Raw genomic sequence first — 27,251 nt, 5'->3', positions numbered from 1 at the left:
TCCTTTGGAAGTTAGTTTCCATCTGCTGGGATCAGAGGAGCAGCAGCAGCCTGGCAGTCCTGGTGCTGCAGGCAGATGTGCGAGGCAAGATTTGAGAAGGAGAAGAAGGTGTGTTGCATGTGGTGTTTACCCAATGGCACTAGCTGGACCCACTTCTGCAGAACAAACCCAGCTCCATGCAGGCTGCCTCAGCTCCCACCTGGGGAGCCGCATATCCGCAAACAAGCCCTCCCCTCCCCACCTGCGCGCACCACGCGACCTCGCAGCGGAGCCTCCCCTCCCCTGGCAGCGCCTAGGCCGCCTGTAACTGGCAGCGCTGGCAGGAGGAGGAGGAGGAGGCGGTGGCTTGGTGCCGGCCCCCCCCTCCCGCTGCGTGAGGAAATGGCCCTCACGTGAGGAGAGGAGGCGGTGGCGCCTGCTTGCCCCTGCCCCTGCCCGCTGCCTCCCTCGGGGAGGTGCCGGCGCCTTGCGGGAGCTTCGCGGGGGGCGGCGGGGCCATGCCGACCAACTTCACCGTGGTGCCGGTGGAGGCGCAGGGCGAGGAGCGGGACCCGGCGGAGCGCGATGCGCGGCGGCAGCAGCAGGAGGAGGAGGAGGAGGAAGACGACAACGGGGAGCGGGGCTCCAGTGAGAGAGACAGGAGCGGGGGCGGGGGGCGGGGGGGCGGGCGCCGGGTGTTGGTGTGATTGCGTGCGGGGAGCCAGGCTCCCGGTGCCGCCGGGCGGCGGGGTCCGCCTGCCCTGCTCAGGTGGGGGAAGTGCGGGAGAGGACGAAAGTCCGGCGCCTTATGGTGGCTGAGAGTTTGTTTCACTCTGTTTCCACGCTGGCCCCGACGAGGAAGTACTCCCGGGTCAGCTCTTGAGATAGAGAGGAGGAAAGATTTCTGACTGTGAAGAAGAGCGTAACCATACCTGGATTGTTTCAGGTGTTTGGCTGGCTGTGTGCCTGTGCATCAGCATCTGTAGGTTTTTTACCTGATGGAAGTGTGTGAGGGACGGTTTGCTTCTACTAGGCCTCACTCACGGTGCCATCGAGGTGAGGAGGATCGAGCCCGAGGTGGAGCTTGGACAGTGCAGGACTCTGTTCAGGGCAGCCTGTTCCGTGACAGAATGGGTGCTTGTCCGCAAGTAGTGGTGGGAAAATAAGAGCTTTTGTTGCTCAGATAGCAAGGCCCTTCCGGGGAAGTAATAACTCTTTCTTCCTTTGGCTCAAAAGCCCTCAACACTTCCTTTTTCCAAAGTATGTTGCAGCAGCAGTGCCAAGTGTAGTCCCTGAACAGGCTAGCACTGAAAGCTGGTTGAATCTTGCATATTATTTTGGACACTCTATCGCAGTCAAAACATGTTCCTAATACATTTTTTTTTTTTTATTTAGATGTTAGATGATTACAGGTGAAAAGACAAGTTGTAAAAAGGAAGTTTGTCATAATGGTTGTTTCTCTTGCTGGTGATATAGGTCACAGATAAAATAAGGTTAATACCATATGATGCAGGATGTGAAAACAAATATTTGACAAAGTTAATTATGCACAAATGGATGAAAATAAAGATTTATTGGAAAGGTGGTCAAGAAAAACAAGCTGACAAAATTGGGTTGTTTGTTACAGAATTATAGAATGGTTTGGTTGAAAGGGAACTTTAACGATCTAGTCCAACACCATCCGTGCTTGAGCACTTGTTCATTTGTTTTCCCACAGCGTTTGCTCCCCTCGCCCCCCAACCTCCCTGAAAAAGTCGCATGTTATTTGTAGTTGCGTTTCCTTCAGTATGTTGAAATAATGAGCAACTGGCAATTTTTGTTAAAGTTTTTGTTGTTGTTATTCTTAAACTAAATTGAATAGGAAGTCATAAACAGTATAAACTTTGAGAGCAGTTTGATTCCTATACTGGCTGGATAAAAGGCAGAAAAAAAAGTGAATTTCTGAAGAGTGACTGCAACACAGAATTAGTCTGTTTAGGCGGCTTTCCTTACAGTGATAAGGTAGTTAGAAAGGCACGGAGTGTGGTGTTAGGCCATATCACATCTCAAAATACTGAACATAAATATGAGTATGGCTAGACATGTGTTGTTAGAGTGTGCATATATATGAAGCATCTGGAAAGTCTGGAACATTCAGAAACCTTGCAGGGTTGGAAAAGAGAAGAGTGGAGCTGGTGCTTCTGTAATGGTTTATTTATAACCTTTTCAGGGTGTAAGAGTTCTTAATTTTTCATATAATTAAGGAGATTTTATGTGGGCCTGAGAGTTACATTTGCACATTGTTTAGATTATAGTCTTCTAGAAATCCATCACCGGAGCCGATGAATTTAAGTATAATTTTTCCTGGTAATGGATCTGTAAATAGCAAGTAGAGAGGAAAGCACTGGAAAAGCTTTTTTGACCTGTAGACGAGGTACAGTCAGAGAGGTCTAAGTTCAGTAAGAGAGATTAGATGCTATACTTGGATACAGAGGTTGAGGAAATAAACAGCATACGTACTGTTGCCTTAGGTATTATACAGGTATCTGTGGTATGTAAACCTGTAATGCATGAGATCGTTAGATTAATGCTCTGTAATCAAACAGTTATCCTTAACTCATTCAGTCTTCTGAGAGCTTTAAGAAATCCTAAATATTGGATTTGTTAACATCAGCTAAAAGGTACTGTGGTTAAGCCCATCTAAAGACTTGTGTTAAAACTAGCAGAAAACAGAACTAGTGCAGTGGGGAAAAACATGCTTTTTCTGGTTTGGGGGTTGAAGTGAATGAGTGCTGTAAAAAGTGAGAATTGCTAAAGTTGTAAAAAGGTGGAAGAAGGGTACAGCTGGGAGTAGAGGTTGGAGTAAGAAAACAGGTGGAATAAGACCTTCTTGAGATCACCCTTAGCCTATATAGCTCAACATATGATCTTATTGTTTGGGCTATCTAGAATTTTATCAGTTTTAACTAATTGTATGGCTAACATATAAATAATGGTTCTGAAATTGCCTTGACTATGCTAGTCATTTTTTTTTTTTAAGTGTGTATTGCAAATAAAATAGTTCTGTTGATTTATTATAAACTTTTCTGTGTAGTCTCCCTTTTTCATACATTCTCATCTGATACTCATCTATGTGATAAGAGTAAACTGGGATGTTCTTACTCTCTACGTTCTTCGCTCCATAAACACTTGAAATTCTAGCCTTGTATTTTCTGATTGTGTGATGCTTATATGTGTGCATAGGAGGTGGAAGCTTACATGAGTGGCTGGTTGGCTGGATTGTAGTACTGGCTTCAGTAGGATTTGTGATGAAGAGTAATGGGGAAGGGCAGAAATTAACGTTTGGATTGAACAATACAGCTGAAATTTGGGGCCTTACTGACTCAGATTCCTCCTGCTACTTTGTATATATTTATGTGCACCTATCTTGTTCAGTGATCTTATAGTTCCCTATAAGGGAAGAGTGCTTAGGAAATAGTAATTAGTGAAAGAACAGAAGGAAAGAGTGATCTGTTGTGGGGGGAGTAATGGATGAAGTTTTAGAAGAACTTATGGTTTTTGTTCTTCACATTTGTCAGTAATAACTGCCTACAGTATAGACCTGTAAAAACTTTGAAATCAATCAAATTTGTCTTTCATTACAAGTTCAACACATCAGATGTTTTGGAACATAACTAGCATCCTGTAGTGTTATGTACCTAGTCACAGCAGTGTCTTACTTAGAAACCAATATGAAAAATAACTCCTACAAAAAAAAATTAAATTGAAGAACGTCAATTACAAAGAATATCAATGGCAAACTTGATCGGTTCCCAAGAAGTCATAGCATTTGTACTTACGTGGGGATTCTGTTAATTTCTGAAAAATGCTAATTCCAGGAAAACAACGGGATAGTTGAGGGTGCATATATGCAATGGAGGGAAGACAGGCTAATCTCACTGACATCTGTAGTTGATTATCTGTCTGCTTCTGCTTAAACACAGGACCAGTCTACTGTTCATAACTTGCTGCACAGAAAATACATTACATTTTTGTGTTCTGCTTCATCCCCTTGCGGTTTCTCCATATCTTCACACTTATTTAAATCTCCATAGATTAAGTACATAAGCAGGATAGAAAGGGATAAAGAATCAGCGGTGTGCACGGTGTATCCAGTACTGGCCAGAGGCTGATGCTGTTGTCTAGGGATATGCATGGGCTGGTGAACGTGATACTGTTTCCATGTTCTTCCAGGCTCCAACCACTTGTGGGTCAGATATAGCTGAGGCTTCTGTAAAACTTGATTTAAAAATATAAACACACAAAAATAAGGAAAAATGAATCAAATTCTAATTCTATTTTTATTCTAAATACACACAGCATGTCTCTCCTATGTAGTCAGGAAGATAATGTGGTTTTGGTATATCAGAAACTGGCAGTAAATTCTGCTGCTCAGTGGCATATTACCTCTTTTTTGTTTGTTTCTGAACCAGTCATCAAATCAAGCTAATGCCTGCCAATCCCTTTCTAGACTACTCATGATTTTATAAACCTAGTCCCATCTCAACCCTCTCACTTTACAAATGGAGTATTTTACATGTAAGTCATTCTATGTGGGAACCATTGCTTAATGCTTGTTCCCCTTTCTGTCTTTCTCTTGAACTTTTTCTATTTCTGTTCATTTCGGGAAGGTGGAGGTTCAAGAACAGTGTGCAATAATCATATTGTGAATGGACTCTGCTTTTTATACCTTTGTCTAACATGGACTTCTTTATTTTTCATTCCCAATGTTCAAGCTGTGTTTTGAAAAACAATCATTGTACAGTTGTTTTTTATGAAAGTCTTAAACAGAGCATCTCATTTATGAAAGATAAGAATCAGCTAGCTTGGAGCCATACTATCTAGGGTTGTTTTCCTTCATGTATGTAAATACCAACTTTTACAGTTCTATGTTGAATTTTGCCTGTTGTGTTAATGTCCGTTTAGTCTCAAAGGTCCTCTGCAGCACTTCACAACTACCTAGTGTCTTGACTAAGCTAAATAACTTGAAAGAGTTTCCAACTGTCATATCTCTGGTCACCTAATTATTTTTGTTGTTGCATTTTATTAATATATGGAACAGTATGTGTCTCAGCACAACTTAAACAGCCATCTGACTATTACCCTTGTCTGAGTAGACCATGCTTGTCTTTTTTCTTACTCATTTACTGATGTCTTATCTGAGATCTTCTCTTTCAGTCCATGGTCATTTTATTTCTTTAAGTGTGTTCAGTGAATTTCGTTTCAAATGTCTTGGCAGACTGAGTCAGAGATCCTGATGGCAGACTACATAAATTCAATTTCCATTCTCATTGATTCTCTCAACAAGCACTTTCAGCTTTGTGAGGCAGTCTCCCTTTAGAGAAGTTATTGGTTACTTTCCCCCTGCCCCTTGGCGTGCTGAATAATGCAGTTTTGGTATGGAGAGTGCTGTTCCTCTTGCAGAGAAAGGCACATCTGACAATTGACCACAGGTGTGGTTGAAGCATGTAGGATTTTTCTCTGCTGCAAGGGGCATTGGCTGTCCAGGTCATCTCCAGATGTATGCCTAGCTATGCCAAGAGACTCTAATTGGTCCATTCACCATTTCAAAATGATGTATGTAGCCAATTTAATTCAAGTGTTTCTTGCTCTATTGTATATATGTAGCTCTATTAATAGCTACAAGGGAAGTAAGTGGGAATGAGAGAGAGTTAAGGATAATGAACTAAATAATTTCACTTTTGTAACTGTTTAAATGTTTTTAGACTGTTACAGTGTTTTCTCCTCTACAGAAGGAGAACCATAAGTTACTGCTTGATATGGACTACAAATTATTATTTTTATTCAATTCTGTTGAAGTCAAGTAAATTAAATGCTGACATTCCCATATAGGACTTACTGCCCAAGAGCTAAATTCTAGTTCTAAAACAATTTTAGACTATTCCAGGAGGAGAGACTATCAGATATAGTGATAAAAACCCTCATAATGTTAAATTCTCTGATCCAGTAATGAAAATATTGTTACTGAGATCTCTTGATCATTTTATTGTTGGAAATCTGGCTTTCTTTTCTTAATGATATATTTGCAGTCATCAGAGTATGGTGAATAAAATTTTTCTGGTGCAACTGTTTTTTTATTAGTTTTTCATAACAAAACTTTGCTCATAAAGTTTTATTATGGTATAATTTTTAAGATTATTGTGACCCATGTGTTAAAATCTCAAGCACTGTAAAGGCTGCCTTTGGTAAGGGATATGTAGTCAAGATGTTAAAGCATAGCAGATCATAATAGGTGCTGCTGAATAAACTAGGTCTGTCTCCAGTATTACTGTTTGTGGACTGTTTTAGGGAGCCAAAACAGCAAGAAACTGGTTATAATAGGAACATGAAGGTTTTTTTAATAGGCTTTATTTCCATGAGTCAGCTCGCTGTAGAACAGTGTTGTTCCACTGCCATCTCAATGCACATCACCACCTTAATAACAATGCAAATTATTTTTATTTGCCCTCTAAACTGATGAACTACAGTTTTATCAAAAACTTATTTTCTGGATTTGAGTAGAAATAATGAACTTTTAAGGATTTCTTTCCCCTTTTACCCAGCATGGGTTCCATTGTTCAAAAATAGATTCTTGTAATTACTCTCCAAATAGGTTCTCATAACCCTTTCCTGGTTCATGTGGTGGTGCTTGTGTAATTGGGTAATATTTGTTTTCCTACTTTACTGTATTGGATGTACCAGTTCAATAAGGAGAATGTTTTGTGCATACTATGCTGTGTATAGCTGCAGCTGCTTTAAAAAACATTTATTATGAAAATTAGTATGTATCTGAACAAATTAAGATCTCACTCTTTCTGGAAGAAGAAAGGAAAAACTTACTCTGTTTCTTGCCTTCTAACAGGGGGACACGTTTGTGCCTTCTAACACTGAAAGCCTCTTCTTGCAAGCCTGCTTGCTTGAAGTGAGTAAAACCTTTCAGTAGATTATTGAATGGGAAGCTTACTTTCATTGAAAATATGACGGAACTTGGCTTTGTTACCTTAGAACTGGCCTGATAGAAACTTACCAGGACAGGAGCAATCGAATCGCTCGCTGCCATTGATTAGTCCTATCTCCCTCTGCTGGCACAACTTGTACAGTGCAAGTGCTCCTCAGGTCCACAAGCTGTTTTTTTTTTTTTTTTTTTTGGTGGGGTGGGAGAGGTGTAGGAGTCAAAACGAGGAGTGACAAGAGCCAGGCTTTTTGCAGTGTCGCTCACTTAAAGCAGGTCTTGCAAGAGGGGCTTTATGAAATGTTCCTGGAAGGAGCCTTCTAGCCTTTCCACAGGTGACCTTTTTTTTTTTTTTTTTTTTAGTGTAAGCATTAAGGTCACAGGGAAAAGTAGATTTCAGCTTTGATGCAAAGGTTAGACCACAGGAAGAATAGTCTGCTCTAAGCAATAACATCAGTTTAATACAATTGAAATAGTTTGTATGAAGTTGCTTGAGGCTAGTGCAGAATGCGTAAAATAAGTTAATGCATAAACCAGAAAACAATGGTTAATACTCTTTCAAATTAGATATGCAACTTCTAACCCAAGTTGTAAAGGGGACTCCTTTATAAGACAAGTATTTTGAAATTATAAAGAGTGCTTCCAAAGTTGCTAGGATTATATTTTAAAGTGTTTTATTTATCTGTTACATCTTAAGTACAATATTACAAGCTCTACCTACATAAAATCATTCTTTAGCAACTACATTTGCCTAAGATCTGTTCATATGTACTTGATGCATAAAACTAACTTTTTTGATACTACATAAATCTGTGAAATAGGTTACTACTACTTGTTAGTGTTTACCAATCTTTTTTATAAGTCTCTCGAGGTGAATTTATTTGATGTGAAGAAAACCTTAAGCAGTAGCTATTATTAGGTAACGAGATGGTTTTTTATTAACTTGATCCTGCCCATTTCACTAAGCACAGTGTTTATTGCTAACAGAAATGCTGCAGCTGGATTCTGGTCAGAGAGTTTGTGACTGTCATATAGTTTGGCTTTGTCATGTGCCTGGTTACAGTGCATGAAACCTTAATGACTTCTTTCAGGATTAATCCCTTACTAGTAAGAAACAGGATTTGAGGTCTTAAGCAAAGCTGGGAAGAGGTAACTGTCAGTTTCCATTCCTGATGCATGAAGAATCAGCAGATAAGAATGATTTGATTTACTTTAATTATGAATGAGCAAGATAATGAAGAAAGTGGGCAAAATCCAAGTGAGTCTCTATATATGCAGTATTGTGTTGTAATGGCTATTTCAGTTAAGTATCACGTTCTATACTTATAGCTGTCCTGTGAAGAACTTATAAAAAGTCTTTCTAGTATGCTTTCATTGGAATTACACTGTGCTTGATTATAATAGCCTAAGTAAAGGAAAATGAAAAAAATTAGTGATGTTGATAAGGGAAGGGATGCAGTACTGGAATCCTCCATTATATGAAGGGGTTTACAAGGAGGTTAAGTACATCATGTGCTGCTTTTCAAGGAAGCTTAAATTGTACTAGTCATTGGTAGTGATAATGCAAGAAATTAGGTGATTTGTTAAAAATATGTAGACACTTATTTTAAAAGTATCACTTTGAAATGAAGTAGATTGCACTGACTTCCTAAGCCCATTCAATGTAAAAAAATAACAAACAAAAAATTATGGTGGTGAAGATGTGTTGAAACAAAGTTATTGATGTCTTTTCCTAATTGGAATTTAAGTAAGGCAATTGTTTTTGAAAAATTTGGGTTTACTTTAACACTCTAGAGAATACTTCTATATGTTTTTGGAGTAGGAGGGGTGAGAAATCTAATTTTAAGATTGTCTGAGTCCTTTTATTGCCTGCTAATTTAAAAAAAAAAAAGACATACAGGAAGTAAATATGCATCATGAAGAAGATGGAATTTATGCTTTTTGCCACAGGCAACATGACATTTTGATATTTCATTTAAGTGGCTTCTCAGCTTTTTTTAACCCTAAAACATTTATTTACATTAACAAGAGATGCTTTTTTTTCCCTGTTTTTACAAACAGGATCTTATCTTCATGTTTTCATTGTATAGTGGTTTGTTCTTAATACGACCCAATACTAACTTCATGAAATGCCTATCATAGTTTTTATTAGAAAGATCATTGTATCTTGCTAACCAGATCCTACTTCAATGTACATACAAGGGCTGTGATTAAGAGTTGCCATTTGAAAATGTAGTCTTTTTTTTTTTTTTTTAATGTACCTGTTGCTTAGTTTGTTAGAGGACTTATCAAGGCCAAGCTGATTTGTGGCCATGTGGTTCAATTTAGATGGTTTTCAGAGAAGTGAGAAATACCTGTATTCTTTTGCCATTTAAAAAATAACCTGCTTTTTTTTTTCTCAGATTAATGTTAATTTGTTGCAGTATAACAGGAGACGTAGATGCTTGCCATACGGACTTGTTTGGACAAAATTTGTTCGAATACAAAGGCAAATAGGACCACTTCTTGAATGTGAACAGTATGTGATAGGTATAGTGTGGAACAGCGAGGAAGCAGTGAATCTGGAAAGGATTTAGGGGTCAGACTGGAATAGAAGAGCATGATCTTGGTTTAATGCTGTGGTAAAGAGCATGATCCTTGCAGCAGAAAGGTGATTATTATACTTCTGTAAATAGCACAAATGAGACTGTAGAAGGCTGTATTTGATTTTTAGAGTTTGTATTTTTCTTATATATCTTAAAAACTGGAAAGGATGTTGCCATAAAAATGACTGGAGATTAGGAGAATGCTTTATGAACTTAGTTGGTTTAGTTTTTCCAAAAGGAGTTTAAGAAACTTGATAAGTATTGTAACCTTCATGGATGGAAAATGCTGAGTGCAAGTGGTTAAATCTGGAAGGTATACTAGGAAGTTACAGATAGGAATGTGAAGATCCAAATTCAAATGTAGAAATAAGGAACAATTCTTTGAGATTTTTCTTCTAATTTAAAAAATCTGAATCGTAACAGGAAAATATCTACCATTTTATTTTTATTTCAATTCTGAAAACATGAGGGTCAAATCTCAGCATGTTTTCTCAAAAGTTGTAGAGCCTAATGAAACTCTGTAACCTGTGGAAGGACAGGAAATAAGATTAGATGGGCTAATATTTTTGTCCTTAATCTCTTAAACAGGCATTTTAGTGCAAATTTAGGATCACTTAGATGACTGTTTGCCTTCTCAATTCCCAAGCTCTGGTCTGTCATTTTCCCTAAGACAAGATACCTGTAATACTTCTTTTTTTTAATGTTCCAACTCTTTTGAATCGTGGAGGAGGAGGGCAAGGGCTATTGTTCTATGATTTAGTTAGATTGGCATCAGTGCTAAAGAAGTGTTTTTGCTTACTCAGGCCGCTTATTCCTGTCCTTATTCTTGTCTCTGTAGTGACAGCATAAGCACTTGTGTAGTGAACACAAACTCAACTGGATTCAAAATTACAGCAAAAAAATGAAAATAAAAGCAAAATAGTTCTCTGTGAACTCTGTATTACTCCACCAACCCCTGCTGAATAGTTTACAGTTCTGTTTGTGTGAGGATCAGGATTGGGTAAGTTATAAGACAAGAGGGACACCTTTTTTGTGGCAAAGTGGTCTCTGCCTGTTTACATTGATTGTAAATCTATACTGTTGAGCTCCATCTTGTGCTGCATAAAATTGACTTGTTAGGATTTGTTTAGATTTTTTTTTATTGGTAACGTACCTTAAAGTATTCTACCTATCAATGATTGTGAGGGTCACTACTCTTCATGAAACTTTTGAGGAATGAGAATTTGAACAATGTGCTGCTTTGGCTTTACGACCAGCACTTTGAATGCAGACTTATTTCAAACATAAGTTTTGTTTGGTGTCTGGAAATGTTAATGAGAAATTATTTGATGACCTTGGCAGTTCTGAACTTTGGGCTAACACAACCCTAAGTTATTACAAGTTTGTAATAACTTGTGTGGGTTACATTGCATCTGCAATTGGAAAACTGATAGATTGGTTTGGGGGCTGGATTGTTATAATAGCTATAGTTGCTTTTCTCATTAATTGTACTAGAGAGGAATGGGGAGAAAATATGATGGTAAAGGGCTTAAGGGTTGAGATAAGGACAGGGAGATCACACAGTAATTATTGTGACAGGCAAAACAGACTCAGCATAGGGAGACAGTAAGATTTATTGCCTATTACTAACAAGCTAGAGAAGTGAGAAACAGAGGAAAGAAACCAAAAACACCTTTCTCCCCTTTTCTACCTCCTCCTCCCCAAGTGGCGTAGGGGAACAGTGGAATGGGGGTTATGGTCAGCCCATAGTGCTTCTTCACCGCTGCTCCTTCTCAGTCATCCTCGTCCCTTGTGCTGTGAGGTCCCTCCCAGGGGATGCAGTCCATAGTGAACTGAGCCTGCGGGGGCTGCCCACAGGCAGCAGCTCTTCAAGCACTGCTCCCACACGGCTCCGTACCACGGGGTCCATCCCCCAGGAGCAAACTGCTCCAGCACAGGTCCCCCACGGGTGGGCAGCAGCTCCCCCCAGACCCCCTGCTCCTGCGTGGTCTCTTCTTCACAGGCTACAGGTCCAGCCCGGAATCTGCTCTGGCAGGAGTCTTCCACAGGCGGCAGCCTCTGTCGGTGCAGGGCCACCTGCTCCACCGTGGTCACCTCCACGGGCTGCAGCGTGGAACCCTGCTCCACCGTGGTACTCCATGGGCTGCAGGGGGACAGTCTGCTTCCCCGTGGTCCTTACCACAGGCCGCAGGGGACTTCTGCTCCGGTGCCTGGAGCACCTCTCCCCCTCCTTCTTCACTGACCTTGGTGCCTGCAAGGCTGTTCCTCACTCCTCTCACTCCCCCAGCTGTGTGGCAGTGTTTTTTTTCCCTGTCTTAAATATGCTTTCACAGAGGAGCAAACAACGTCGCTTATTGGCTCAGCTCTGGTCAGCAGTGGGGCCCTTAACTAACATGGGGGCAGCTTCTAGATTCTTCTCACAGAAGCCACCCCTATGGCCCCCTGTTACCAAACCCTTGCCACATAAACCCACTACAGGTGGATGTAAAAATTAGGAGGAATAGCCTTTGCATGTCCCATAAATAAACAAATACCAGATAGACTTCCAGTAAAGGTACATTAGTTGTGGCTTTAGTTTGTTTACCTACTGGTCCATCAGTAAGCATGGAGCTGTGCTATGGTATGTGAACTTGTCATAGTAAATTAATGATGATAATTTTTAGAAAGTATATAACTGAGGTGGGGGAAGCAGAGGATATGTTATTTCTAAAGCTTAGGCGTTGCACACCTTATGTAAGGTGGAATAGAGTGTCACATCGGCAGTATTTTTTTGGTGTGTCATAAAAACCAGGAAACATGTCAAACCATATGAAACAGATTTAAAAAAAAAAAAAAAAAAAAAAACACGTTTATTTTACTTTTCTTATTTTTACTTTCTAATACCAGTGGTGTTCCAAGATTAATTACTGGCTCAGATGAACTGCTAGTCTGGTCCAGGTTTAAGATGATGCCTGGAAACCATCATATTTGAATTCCATTCACAAATCAAACAATGCTAAATGCAGATTTTTGAGTGCTTTAACTGGAAGTGTCAAGAGGTACTAGTCACACTGCGTAAGCTTTAACTGGATTCCAGAAGACACACGCATTAGACAAATATCTAAGACTTTGGAAGCAATCATTTTTATCGTATATAAAACTTGCCTCCACACACCAGAGGGGAGTTTGAAGCAATTTCAAAGGGAAAAGCATGTAAAAAGCTGTTCATAAACATAGGAATAGTGAATAAACTGGAAATAAGAGACTACTTGTCAATAAACTTTTGCAGTTACTCTTTTCAACATCAGTCTTTTGTCAAAAAAAAAAAAAGCCAACAACAAAAACTGTTGAAACAGATAATGCTGATCAAATAAGATCATGTCAAATAGAATGAAAATGATGAAATAAATATTGGCAAAACATGAAAAGAGAGTACAGGGTATTTAAAAAAACAAAAAAACAACACCACGAGATTTCTATAAAGCCTGGCGGTGACAGACTATATCAGAGAGTAATATTGGAAAGCTTTAAAAGAGTTGCAGTGTCAGTTGGAAATGCTTAAAAAAAAAAAAAAGATATGAAGAGCATGAACCCTAGGTTTTTGTTTTTACATTTGAAGTCTGCTAGGTGCATTTGACAGGACTTGTTTGTTAGAGATGATGATCTCTATGATGAGCTCTTTCCTACTGGAACAAATCCAAGAATCCCAAGCATATAACGGAGGACTTTACTATTCACTTATCTACAATTTTAAATACTCAAAATGCAGTGCTGAGGTGTTCATTTTATCTCCAGAACTGGTAAGACAAAACTATATTCCTTAGTAACAGAATTATGAATACTGATTCACATTATTAGCTTGCCCTTTTGATACTTTGTATAGTCTAATATTGCTGCTGAGTAGTAACTCTGACTTTACACACTGCATGAAGATAAAACAGTACTTGAAATTCCCCAGCTTATTTTTTTTGAAGACTATTCCTTCCTAAAGGGTTTGGAAGTATTAATATTTAGCTAGTAAGTACAGATACCATCTCTCACCAAACAAGAAAAGTTAATGGAAGTGCTTAGCAAGAAAAGTATTAAGAAATCTCATCCAATGGAAGAGGTTTATTTAATTTAGGAATTGGCTGTATAAGAAATACATTTTTTTTAAACTTTAGCATAAATAACATTAGTCATTTCAAGGAATGCAGCTGAAAGAAGATAATGCTCCAGTAATTCTGTTAAGAAACTAAGAAGTTTTAGTCCTTGTATGCCTTAGTGTGAAGATGTAAGAAATCAGCATGTATCTGAGTGGGAACAGAGTTGCTTTTTATTGGCTATAGCAATACTAACTGAACTGTTCTCTAGGAGTCCAACAGAGCTGATAAATGCCAATTTCTCTGATAATCATGTACTAAACTGGCACATTCCATCATGCTCTGTAAAAAGCAAACAAACAAAAACCAACAAAATGCACACCACACAAAACAAGCTTCTCTCCTCGTTCTCCCCTCCCCAACAACAACAGCCAAACAACAAACCTACACACAAGCTTGGTAGCTGGTCAGTGGAGTGGGAACTATTTAGGTTGTAGGACTTGAAGCAGTGGGACGGATGATACAAGCTTAAGTAGAGAAACAGAAAAATGAAAGCTGGACATTATGGTAGAATCCTAGATAAGAACAGTAGATTGTGGATGAATCTTCTCTGGACCATAGAATAAATTCTAGAGGCCTAATGGACAACAGCTATCTTTTGAATCTCTCTGTCTTGATACTAGTAAGTATTGTGATACTGTAAATCTAAAGGAGCTATGAAGACTGGTTGACAACATTCCTGAAGGATATTCTGTCTCATCTGCTTGAAGGACTGAGATCTATTTTTCTCTTATTACAACCAGGATGGTACTTGAAGTGCTGAGACTGCCTTCTGGTGTCTATCTCAGTAATAACATTGTTCTGGGACTGTGTGGGGAAAAAAAGTGCGCTGGAAGGATAGAGTGGAGAACGCACAGAAAAGAACAGTTTGTTCTCCAGCTTTTTTTTTTTTTTTTAATTATGTGGTGAAAGGACTGTGTAAGTGTTGTTGCTGTAACAAAATATAAGGCCAAAAAGCACAAGCAAAGGACTTGAGGCTATTTGTGAATTCCAGTGTTGCAACAGTTACGAGCATGTAACTCCTCTTGTATTGTATGGACTGGAAACTAGGGGAAGTGATGCTGTATTTTTATTTTTTATTTTTTAAGAAGGTGTTTTAGAGCAGGTCAGGGGATCTACAGCTTTGTGAGATCGATATTTCAGTAAGGAAATGATTAAGTATGACGTCTCATTGAAGAATCATAGATATAGAGCCCAAGAATCCTAGATCCCCACAACTTTTGCAGCTTTTCTAAAAATAATTATTTTGTAGCTTTTTGCATAAATTCCTGCCTCAACACTACAGAAGTGTTGTTCTTTTCTTTTCTTTTTTTTTTTTTTTTTTTAATTGGAGTCAATAACGTTTGGAAAAGCTAGGCTAGCTTAATATACCCCCACATCCCCCAAAGGTTTATGTCAAGTTCTATTAAAGAGAGATTTTAAGTAAACTAGAGAGGTGATAATATGTAGAAGTTTAAAAGACAAAATACTCTACAAAGGTTACTCTGTTAAATTAAGTTTTAAATTTTATTTCCTTAGATGTGGACACAGTCTCTGCAACTGACTCAGACTTTCTTGAACTAACCCTTGGGAACCCTTTCATTTTTGCAAATCTAAGACTTCAAAAAAAAAAAAAAAAAAGGGGGGGGGGTGGGAGCAAACAAAAACAACAGCAACAAAAACTAATTATTTCTTTTTAAAACAATATAGCTACATCAAGTGATCTGTAGATTTTTCAGAATGATGATTCCTTGTCAAGATAGATAATTTGTCATTGTCCTCTTTTTGAAGCAGCAATTTGACTTCAGTTCCATTTGTTTTCTGGAATATTCTTAAAACGGTATCTTCTGAACATCCCTTTTATGCTAAAACCTTGTTGTGTTGTTTTCTTTTACAGCAGGGGATGGGATTGCCAGGGAAAGTAGTCCATTTATTAACAATGCGGAGATGGACAGAGGAAATAAGTATGAAGGAAAGAATATGGCTCTCTTTGAGGTAAGTTTTTTGTTTGTTTGTTTGTTTGTTTTTATAAAATATTACAAAAGAAAATATATGTTACCTTCAATTCAGGTTGTGGTAGTAAGATAGAAAACAAGGAAAACCCTCTCCCTTTTTTCTGAAATTTAGCATAGTGGGGGAAAATCTGTGGGAAATTTAGTGGGAAAAACATTACATTTCAACAGGTTGGAATGCTGTAATAAAAAAAAAAAGCTCATTTTTTTCTATATTCTAGTTTATATATGCAAAACTGGTAAATGTTGGTATGCATTGCTATGAAGAGGAAAGATGAGCCTTCTTGCATTTAAAATTGGTTGTCTATGAATTAGTTGTTGATAACTGCTGAAAGGTTTAATCTAGTAGTTTTAACAAAGCATTATCAAGTACTAAAAGAATCGGGAAATATATTATGTTGATCTGGGGAAAAACATACTTTTTAAGGAAGCAAAGCTATAAGCTGCGATAGGCCATGACTTAAATATATTGTCCAGTTACAATGTATAGCATACCATAGGTATTTATGCTTTCTAATATAAACATCTGATTTTTAATGCAAGTTTAATGCCTGTTTAATTCACTGAGTAATTACAATCATTTACAGGGCAAAAAAAGTATATTGATATGATACACTTAAGTGCTGTTTTCACATTGAAATGGTACTTTCAGTAAGTTTAGCTTAAGTTTTACTTCAGTAGCATCCACTGGTCTTGCTTTGGTGCTTTGATAAACAAGGTCTTTGTTACGTTGCTTGCTCATCTTGCTGTTGCATTCAAGCCACCGTTCTTGTCTTGCTCTTATGCTCCTCCCTTCTTTCTTCTAAATATCTTTGCACAGAAGACATGTTTCAGTTCCCTTCTTCTGTATAACCAGAATGCTTGATTTTACTACTTTTCACTAAATCTTAGAGAAGATTGTGCTAGAGATCAGTGTTGTTAGTCATTAAATGTCTATTTGTCACTTACAGAATTTTTAAATAGTTTTTTGACAGAAACCACGATCGAGTTTAGTCGCTGAATTTCTCTCCTTCAGACTTTTAACTCATTAATATCCCAAATTATCTGTTGTTCAAATCAGTCGCTGTATTCCTCAGTGTTGATAAAATCTCTGTACTTGCTGCTTTTTTCTTCATTGTCCCTAATTGACTTTGAATATATGCTTGCATCAGTTATTTTTAATACTGCCTGATGTTAAATCCTCAGCTGATGGTATAAAGAAAACTATCTTTTGCTTATCTCAGATCATGGATCATGCTGTTATAGTGTCTTCTTGAAAACATTCTAGTGACTTCATCACCATTGCTGATGTAGTGTTCAATCTTTTCATAGCATGTGTTTTGTTGTATGTTTCGTAGCCTCATGTTTTCAGTTGACTTGTTTGTAACATTTCATACAAAAGTAAAAAAGTTAATGTATGTTGACTGTGATTATCATGACTTAATGCCTTCAGGCAAAGATGCCTTCGTTTTTATATCTTACTGTTTGCCATCCTAATCTCATCTACCTCGTAGTGTTTGATCTTGCATGTTTGATTGAATTTCCTAGTTCTGTTTTCCTGGAATACTTTTATTATATGTGCTTCTTTGGGATTTTTATTTTTAGCATGCTTTGGTTTTGTAGCAGATATTTGGCTGAAGAAAGATGGGCTGACTTCTGTGTCAAGTAACGCTACATATGTTTAATTACGTGTCATAAGAATATATGTGCCTGTATTTTCAACAAATGCATGCTTTGGAAGTAGTATGCATGTTTTGAGATAAAAAACCTGTAAGCCTACAACAGTAGGTTTGGGAATGATCCTTAAGAATTGTGGTTCCTGAGAGGTCCTCAAATCTGAAGATATTTGGTGTTTGAGAGAATTATCAGAGGCAATTATTCAGGTGTTTTTTCTAACATCTAGCTAGTGTCTAATGACTTGATGCTGCTAGTGCAATCCCATAAACATTGTCCCTTATAATTTTTAGAATAATGGCTGTTCTCTAGATTTCCCTTGTATTCTAGCTTTACAGGCTGCATATTGTAAGATCGTTTGCTTATTTTTTTTTTTTTTTTTTTTTAAAAAAGCAATATAGCCTTGTAGCGTTGAACTTCTAAAAAGATTTAGAACTTTCTTTTGATTGACAGATGACTAGTCTTTTGTCATGCTAGATTCTGGATTTGAGTTAGTCAGGGCTAACCCACTGAGTTTGTTTGAAGTAGCATCATAAAATCGTGACTTAAACTTTTTAATGAATACAGCTGTCTTAAAATCCCTACAGGAGGAAATGGATAGCAATCCCATGGTGTCATCTCTTCTTAATAAACTAGCAAACTATACGAATCTGACTCAAGGTGTGGTGGAACATGAAGCAGATGAAGACACCAAGCGAAAAGAAGTCAAGGTATTTAAACTTCTCTTTTTGTGGCTAGATTATCATGAATATTGATGTTTAAAAAAAAAACAAAGGATGCCTGAAAACAGGACACTGATAATACTGTACTTAAAATTGAGTTGTTATAATTTGTTGTTCTTAATTTGTTGTTCTTGGCATCATATTTTAGCAAGAACTTGCTGTAAAAGTCCCAGATGAAATGTGTAAAACTAGGACTCAAAGCAAGCACTGCAAGCACTCCTGTTTCCTCTTCCCTTCTTTTCTTCTTCCTTCCATCCTTACATGAACATGAGTATTTTTATCTACCTTTGATGGGGATGCAATGTGAATTTTTCTCCTTTTGTTGGTTTAATGATGCATTTTATTTTTTATCTCAGGTTGAAATTGAAGGAACACTTGGAAAAAGTCACTTTTTAATTCTGTTAATATGGTAGCAGTTTTGTTTTTTGAGTAGCTCTATATTTTCTGTGTTCAGAGGAGGGAAAGGCTCTCTTTAACACATTTCTAAACATATTTGCTTGAAAGTGACAGCTAAAATCTCTGAGGGTTGTCTGCTGGATGCCCAAAATTCCTATCTAGACCTCTAGGAAAGCAGTATATGCAACCTAGTCAATCTGCAATAAAAACTTAGATTGATCCCTCTGCGAAAGGTTGGAAGCAGTTCAGAAGGAGAAAGCCTGGATAAAAAACATGCAGCCTGACAAATCACAGAAACTTCTATTCAAGCAGGAACGATGAGGTGGAATTGGCAGGGCTTGGAGAATGAACCACAGAATGAAAACTAGGTATAGGAAAAAGGAGAGTACTGAGTTACTTGTCTTTCAGTATGACTGGGGGGGACTGCTAGTGAGTTTTTGTCTTTTTTTTTTTTTTTTTAATTCAGAGCTATGGAGGAAGAAGTAAAAGTGGATAAGAATGAACAGAATCATATAATTATAGAATCATGAAGTTGGAAAAGACCTCTAAGATCATCTGGTCCAACCATCCCCTTAGTACCAATGTCACCCACTAAACCATGTTCCGAAGCAACACTTGCAATCTTTCCTTGAATACTCCCAGGGATGGTGACTCCTCACCTCCCTAGACAACCCATTCTAATATCTGACTACTCTTTCTGTGAAGGAATGTCTACTAATTTCCAAACTAAATCTCCCCTGGTGCAACTTGAGGCCATTCCGTCTAGTCCTGTCTCTAGTTATCTGCAAGAAGAGGCTGACCCCCAGCTCCCCACAGCTTCCTTTCAGGTAGTTGTAGAGAGCACTAAGGCCTCCCCTGAGCCTCCTCTTCTCCAGACTAAACAACCCAAGTTCCCTCAGCTGCTCCTCATAAGACCTGTGCTCCAGGCCCTTCACCAGTTTTGTAGCCCATCTCTGGACGTGCTCCAGGGCCTCCATGTCCTTCTTGTAGTGAGGGGCCCAAAGCTGAACACAGTACTCGAGGTGCGGCCTCACCAGAGCAGAGTACAGGGGGACGATCACCTTCCTGTTCCTGCTGGCTATGCTGTTCCTGATACAAGCCAGCATGCTGTTGTCTTTCTTGGACACCGGGGCACATGGTTGGCTTGTTCAGGCGAGCGTCGACCAACACCCCCAGATCCTTTTCCTCTGCACAGCTTTCCAGCCACTCTGCCCCAAGCCTGTAGTGCTGCATGGGGTAGTTGTGGCCAAAGTGCAGGACCCGGCACTCAGCCATGTTGAACCTCATCCCATTGGCCTCTGCCCATCGACCCATCCTGTCCAGGTCCCTCTGCAGGGCCTCCCTACCCTCCAGCGAATTGACACTTCCTCCCCAACTTGGTGTCGTCTGCAAACTTACTGAGGGTGCACTCAATTCCCTCAGCCAAATCATCAATAAAGATATTGAAGAGGGTGGGCCCCAACATTGACCCCTGGGGAACACCACCTGTGACTGGTCACCAGCTGGATTTCACCCCATTCACCACTACTCCCTGGGCCCAGCTGTCCAACCAGTTTTTAACCCAGCAAAGAGTGTACCAATCCAGGCCATGAGCTGCCAGCTTCTCCAGGAGAATACTGTGGGAGACCATGTCAAAGGCCTTGCTGAAGTCAGGCAGACTACATCAATAGCCTTTCCCTCATCCACCAGGCAGGTCACCCGGTCATAGAGGCAAATGAGGTTGGTCGGGCAGGACTTGCCTTTCACGAACCCATGCTGACTGGGCCTGATCCCTTGGTTGTCCTGCACATGCTGTGTGCATTCAAGATGACCTGTTCCACCGCCTTTCCTGGCACTGCGGTCAGGCTGATAGACCTGTAGTTCCCCAGGTCCTCCTTATGACCCTTCTTAAAGATGGGTGTCACATTAGCAATTCTCCAGTCATCTGGCATCTCTCTAGATGACCATGACCACCGATAGATGATGAAAAGTAGCCCAGCAATCGCATCTGCCAACTTCCTCAGCACCCTCAGGTGGATCCCATCTGGCCCCATGGACTTGTGACAGTCCCGGTGGAGCAACAGGTCTGTTTCCACCTGAACTGCAGGGGGTTTCTTCTGCTCCCTGTCCCAAGCTTCCAGTTCAGGACACTGAGTACCCTGACTGGTCTGACTAATAAAGACAGATGTAAAGAAGGCATTAAGAACCTCAGCCCTTTCCTTATCCTCATCAGTCATGTTCCCCCCCCCATGCATCCTGTAAAGGATGGAGATTCTCTCTTGGCCCTCCTCTTGCCATTAATATATTTATAAAAACATTTGTTGTTATCCTTAACTGTAATGGCCAGGCTGAGCTTGTGCTGGGCTTTAGCCTTCCTGATTTTTTTTGTTGTTGTTTTATTGACAAATGTTCCCCCTCATCTCCCAGCTTCACCAAGAATAGACTACCATTGCATGGTCACTCTGCCCAAGACAGCTCCCATCCACCACATCTCCCACCAGTCCTTCTCTGTGAACAGCAGGTCTAGTGGGACAACCCCCAGTAGGCTCACTGACCAGCTGAATCAGGAAGCTGTCTGCCACACTTTCTGGGAACTTCCTGGACTGCTTCCTCAGGGCTGTATTGCATTTTCAGCATATGTCTGGGAAGTTGAATTCCCCTGTGAGAACAAGAGCTCGTGATTGCTTGACTTCTGTCAGCTGCTTGTAGAATGCCTCATCCGTCTCTTTATTCTAGTTTGGTCTATAACAGACCCCCAGCAGGATGTCTGCCTTGTTGGCCATCCACTGATCTTAACCCATAAGGACTCTACCTTATCATTCCCAACCCTGAGCTCTACAACATCAAAACACTCTAATAGACACATCACAGCTCCTCCTTTGTTGCCTGTCCCTTCTGAAGAGCTTATGGCCACCCATCATGGCACTCCAGTCATGGGAGTGGTCCCACTACATTTCAGTGATGGCAAGTAGGTCGTAGTTTGCCTGCTGCACAATGGCTTCCAGCTCCTCCTGTTTGTTGCCCGTGCTGTGTGCATTGGTGTAAATGCATTTCAGTTGCACCAGTGTCCCAACCCTGGCATCGCTACCCCAGGCTCATTTCTCTTGAGCCTCATTTCTTCCTTGTCCTGCTTTGTACCTAGTTTAAAGGCCTCTCAATGAGCCTTGGCAACTCCTGGGCTAGGATCTATTTCCCCCTTTGAGACAGATGGCACCTATCAGCAGCCATCAGGCCAGGTGCCAAGTAAACCTTGCCAGAATCAAAAAATAAATAAATTCCTGTAATGGCCAGCCTCTCAGCCATGTATTTATTAGCTGGCCTTTCCAGGTCCTCTCAGTATCCCTCCCTGCCTCTGAAGTAATAGAGCAATCCACTGAAGGAATAGAAGGAAAATAGCACATTGCAGAAGACATCAAAAGGTGTTTGAAAGTAAGGCCGTACCTGGAACTTCTTTGAATGGAGGAGAGTTTCATAGTATGATGCCTGAATATTTGCACTAGAACGGTTTGCATTAAGACTTGACAGGTACAGGAATTTGATACTGGAATAGTGAGCAATGGCATGGAATAAAGTCCAGCTTTAGCTTTTTGCTGTTCTTTATTTGTCTGTTTTTGTTTCTATTGCATTTCTCTTTTCATCTGAAAGCGTAGTTTGACATATGAGAACCAATACCGGTAATTCACACTGTTCTCAGTGTGATCCCAGTCCTCCAGCCCACTGCTGCAGAGTTTTTGTTAATGCAGCACAGTATTAGTCCATCTGGAAGTGACTGGCCAAATGAACAGTGTACTTACTTGTATTCCACCAAATAGTGGCTTGAAAGTGTGATTTGTACGAGTGGTGTTTTTTATTTTTTTTCCCACTTTAGTGTTTGAAATTACATGATAGTTAAGTAGTAAGAACAGCATGATAGGGGATTGAAGCACCTCTCCCACGAGGAGGGACAGTGAGAGTTGGAAGTGTTCAGCTTGGAGAAGAGGAAGCTTAGGAGGGATCTCATCAACATATATAAAAACCTGAAGGGAGGACTCAATGAAGATAGAGCCATGCTATTTTCAGTGATGTTCAGTGCCAGGACAAGAAGCAGTGGTGGTCACAAACTAGAACACAAGAGGTTTTATCTTAACATCAAGAAGCACTTCTTTACTGTGCAGGTGGTAGAGCACTGGCACAGGTCTCCCAGAGTGGTTGTGGGGTGTCCCTCTTGGCAGATCTTGAAAAGCTGTCTCTAAGTGGTCCCAGGCAACCTGTCTTAGGTGGCGTTTGATCAGATGACCTTTGAAGGTCTCTTTCAACATTAACTATTCTATCATTCCATGATAATTGAGATAGTAATACTGATTTTGCACAAAAACATTAACTTTTTTTAATCGCATTGGTTATAGTCTGAGTGACATTGTGTCCTTTTAAGTACTTGGAAACTTACTGCAATGCTTGCTTGCTAATCTAAGTTGACTGCTTTTACCACAGCCTGAGATTTGATTTAAGAGTAACTTCTTTACCTGGAGACCTACTGTGTACTGTTTCAAAGTTGAGTGCTTCAACAGAAAAGGCCTGACTTTCATGAAGTGTGTATGTAACAGCAGTTCTTACAATGCTTTTGCAAAAATAAAATGTAGTTAGGTCTGTATTTCTTCTGGTTTTGTTATATCATCTTCTCTCCTTTTTTTTTTTTCTGTTTTCAACTTAAAAAAAATAAACAGCTAAAATTTTGTGGGCTAGATGCAGGCCACTTAGTGATCAACTTTTTACTGAGTATATTCAGTATCTTGATAATGCCAGTAAATTCTCTCACCAGTAGCCTGTAACTGGTATTTTGGAAGAAGTTGTGTGAAGTTTGGTAATCAAGAGATAGAGGGAGATCTGCCCTTATTAAGATTTCATCCTAATTCCTAAGGAAAAGCAGGTTTTGCTATCACAAATAATTCTGTTTTTTCAGGAATCTTTCTGAACAACTAGTCCGTGAATGTTTGTGAAGCTGGAAATTCTGAAGCTACCATTCAATCTCATTTGGTGTTTGTTCATGGAGCACTTGTGTTAAGTGTTTGAAGGAGAAAGTACTTACGGACTTTATTTAGTGCAAAGGGATTTATGGTCTCTGTTTCCAGGTTCCACGAATGGGCACTTTTATTGGTGTGTACCTGCCCTGCTTGCAAAACATCTTAGGAGTCATTCTGTTCCTACGTTTGACATGGATTGTTGGAACAGCTGGAGTTCTCGAGTCTTTCATCATCGTGTTCATGTGTTGTGCTTGTGTAAGATAACCTTTTTTCTTTATTATTGGTTTACTTATTCTGTTACCAGAATGCTGCTGCCTTCTTTTGTATAAGTAAGCAGAGCAAGATTTCCCCATAGAAGTTAAATATCTCTGTGAAATTTAAATATCAGTGCAATTGAGAGATATGGAATGAGTTGAGATGACACTATCTTCTATTATATTTAAATATATGCACTGAATGTCATGTCATTTCAGCCTGTATGGGGTTTTCTTTGAGCCAAGCACATTAAGTTTTAGCTAGAGGTATTTTAGGAATTTTTATTGAATCGGCTTTTAGCAAACGTTTAATGATATAGATTGAGTCCTGAATGGTTTCATTTTTCACTACTTAAGAACAACTGAAACATAAACTACTAGTATCATGTTCATAAATTCATTTTGTGGGATGTAAAGCCACTGGTAGATTACATTGTTGTAGCAATGATCCTTGACCAGTTGGTTAATAATATTGAATTTTAATTTAATTAAATTTAATTGGAATGAAAACATCTCTTATTTTAAGTATATTCAGCGGCTGTACTCTTCCAGTCTGTTTGAAGTCTGTCTGAAGCATCTAAATCTTCTACTGGAAGATGTAGTTAATTTAGTATTCGATTTACATGGAAATCCCTAACCAAAGGTATGACTGCTTTTGGTTGTTGTAATGTTTTATTAAAAAAATAAATACATTCTTAATTACACTTAAATCATTTTGTCTTGTCTTTCAAAAACTTTCAATTTAAATTTTTTTTCTCTATTTCATTATCCACAGACTATGCTAACTGCAATTTCAATGAGTGCAATAGCAACAAATGGTGTCGTTCCAGGTAATCAACAGTTTTATCTTAAATAATGAATGGTCAGAGGAGTGGTCAAAGAAGTAATGTTTGGAGCTTTGCATCAAGTGTTTATTTTCTTGTAATGATTTATATGACTGAAGGCAAGATGGAATTTTTGTCATCAATTATTAGATTGTTTGAATAAAATACAAGATATGATTTGAGCTAAAGGAGATTTGTATAAAGGTAAAGCAGATCTCTTTAAAAATAAGGCTTCTCTCTTTTTTGGCCTGAATTTGCCTACATTACTTGATTACTTCTCTAAATGATTAATTTTCTATATGTTGGAACTACTTACATTGTTTTCTGCAAGCATAGCAGCCTAACAGCCAGTCTACAGGCAGAAGTCTCTTTCTAGGCATTCTGGGTTATGGTCGTCACCTTCAACCTTTTCAGGATAAATTTAATAGACAAACTTGTTCCTCTTCAATTATGAAAAAGACATTTAGACACAAAGTTAGCTTTTATAACTCTTCTAATCCTTCTCAGTTATCAACATGTCTGAATACTGGTATTTTCAATTAACATTATGAACTCTAAACGGTATACCTAACAAAAGTTATGTTTTAAGCTTTATGTACATATTTTAAATAAATTAATCCTCACTTGCAGAGATTCTCTGGTTTAGTGAGGGGTTCCAGAACTGATGAATAAATTATTGGGCAAAATTAAACACTCCAATTTGTGCAGAATCTAGAATAATTGTATTTCTCAGATGCACCATAGTATGTAAAACATAAATGCAGTAAGTTTTTTAAAGGACTTATATTTTATAATGTAGTTATCCTAATCACCTTCCAGGTAAGTAAAACTTCTGCCTTTTCCCATATATTTCTAACGTTTATTGAAAAGATTGTTTCATTTCTGAGTGTTCATAGTTCTTACACTAGACTTGTCTTCATCTGTTTTTTTTTCTCTTCAGTTTCAGTGATTTTGTTGGTTGTAAATCTAAAAGCAAAAATTTTATTAGCAATGCATCTATCTCAATATCTGTATCAGTGCATATGTAACTGAAAATTAATGTATTATTCACTTCTGGGGGGAGGAGGAGAAAGGTTTGTTCTTGGTGAGCATCGTTAATATTCAGCTTTCTCTTTTCTTCCTTTGGAAGAGCTCTAACTCTGGAAAAAAGTATCCTGCTTCATTCAAGGATAGTCTGAAGTGTATTGTAGGGTTGATTAGATAGTTGCCACACTATCCCTTCTGGTTTTATTGAGCATTCATTGGTAAACTAACTTATGAACTTCCAGTGTTATTCTCCAGTGGTTGTACCAGACTTCCAGTAATCTTACTTCATTGGTAAATGTTTTAGAATACAAAATCTTAGGTGGTAAGGAACCTTGCTTTAAAAACATTATGGATGGAAATGTTTGAAAACTGTAAACAAAGAATCTGCTTTTTAAAATGAATAAATTCTCCATCTTATGTTTGTTTTAAAATGTTATCTGCCATGAAGTACTGCTATTCCCATTGGGCATTTTCATTTTTCTATATTTTTTGGGAGACCAGTCTTGCTTCCCTAAATGTATGCATTTTTAGCAAAACTGCTCATTGGATTCTGATGTACAAGAATTAATTTCTCCTCATAAGGAGAAATTTGATTAAAATACAGGTTTGTTTATAACTTTTTCCTAAGCTTGTCTGAGTGTTCACCAAAAACTTGATGCTAGGATGACATCTATATCAGAGGAGAGACCTTTTACAAACGTTTTCTAAGGTTAATAGATCTAGGCCTCCACTTCTAGCATCTTGTTGGTCTTTAACCAGACAAAGATAATAGTTATCTCTATAGGTACACTCCTTCTTTAGGGAAAGAATGGAAACGGGGGCTAACTGAAGGAAGCAGGGATGAGGTATGTCAGCACTCAATTTCAAAAGCCTAGTTGTGTAAACCTTTTTTAAAGTGTCCTGTCAACTATTACCATTTTTTTCCTAATTCTTTGAAGCTTGAGGGCTTTTTTTGGTTGGTTGGTTGTTTATAAGAGAGATCTTGCAGGTAAAGAATTGTTTAATATTGCAAATCAATATGCTGCTTTGCAAATGTTTTTTCCTTATTACTGTCAGTGGGCAGGGACACCTCCCACAAGACCAGGTTGCTCAAAGCCCTATCCAATGTGGCCTTAAACAATTCCAGGGATGGGGCATCCACAATTTCTCTGGATAACCTGTGCCACTGCCTCACCACCCTCATAATGAAGAATTCCTAATATCTAATGTGAATCTACCCTCTTTTAGTTTAAAACCATTACTCCTTGTCCTATCACTACAATCCCTGATAAAGTCTTTTCCCATCTTCTTGTAGGCCCCTTTTAAGTACTGGAAGGCTGCTATAAGTTCTCCCCAGACCTGTCAGGCTGGAGAACAGTCTAAGCAACCCCAACTCCCTCAGCCTGATTTCACAGCAGAAGGGCTCCACAGGTCCATGTCTTTCCTATGTTGGGGCCCCGGAGCTGAACTCAGTACTCTAGGTAGGGTCTTACAAGAATCATAGAATTGTAGAGCAGAGAGGACAAATCAGCTCCCTCAACTGGCTGGTCATATTCTTCTTCATGTAGTGTAGCCATAGGGTTGGCTTTCTGGGCTGTAAGTACACAAAGCCAGCTTAACCAACACCACAAATCCTTCTCCTCAGAGCTGCTCTCAATTCATTCTCTACCTAGCCTGTATTTATGTGTGTGATTGCCCTTACTCAGGTGCAGGTTCTTGCACTTGGTCTTGGGCCACCTGTCAAACCTAGGTCCATCTGGATGGCACCTCTT

The 27,251-nt window shown here is 39.0% G+C and overlaps 1 protein-coding gene across 3 annotated transcripts in view; it reads left to right on the top strand.

Annotated features, from left to right (window-relative positions):
- Window positions 1-400: 400 nt before the first annotated feature.
- Window positions 401-27,251, top strand: part of LOC309874603 (solute carrier family 12 member 7-like) — an 81,857-nt gene continuing 55,006 nt past the window's right edge. For 2 of the 3 annotated variants that reach the window (XM_082752913.1, XM_082752915.1), the window contains exons 1-5: window positions 401-627; window positions 15,532-15,629; window positions 17,887-18,009; window positions 23,505-23,651; window positions 24,426-24,480. In XM_082752913.1, coding sequence (XP_082609039.1) covers window positions 498-627; window positions 15,532-15,629; window positions 17,887-18,009; window positions 23,505-23,651; window positions 24,426-24,480 — 553 coding nt within the window. In that variant the 5' untranslated portion in view covers window positions 401-497. Of the gene's footprint in view, window positions 628-8,152; window positions 8,208-15,531; window positions 15,630-17,886; window positions 18,010-23,504; window positions 23,652-24,425; window positions 24,481-27,251 lie in introns of those variants that run through there. The other variant, XM_082752914.1, reaches the window with a different exon arrangement.

The sequence above is a fragment of the Aythya marila genome (assembly GCF_965140915.1).
Source record: "Aythya marila genome assembly, chromosome: 2".
Lineage (NCBI taxonomy): Eukaryota > Metazoa > Chordata > Aves > Anseriformes > Anatidae > Aythya > Aythya marila.
Note: the sequence above shows the minus strand (reverse complement) of the source record. Positions and strands in the feature narration are given on the sequence as shown.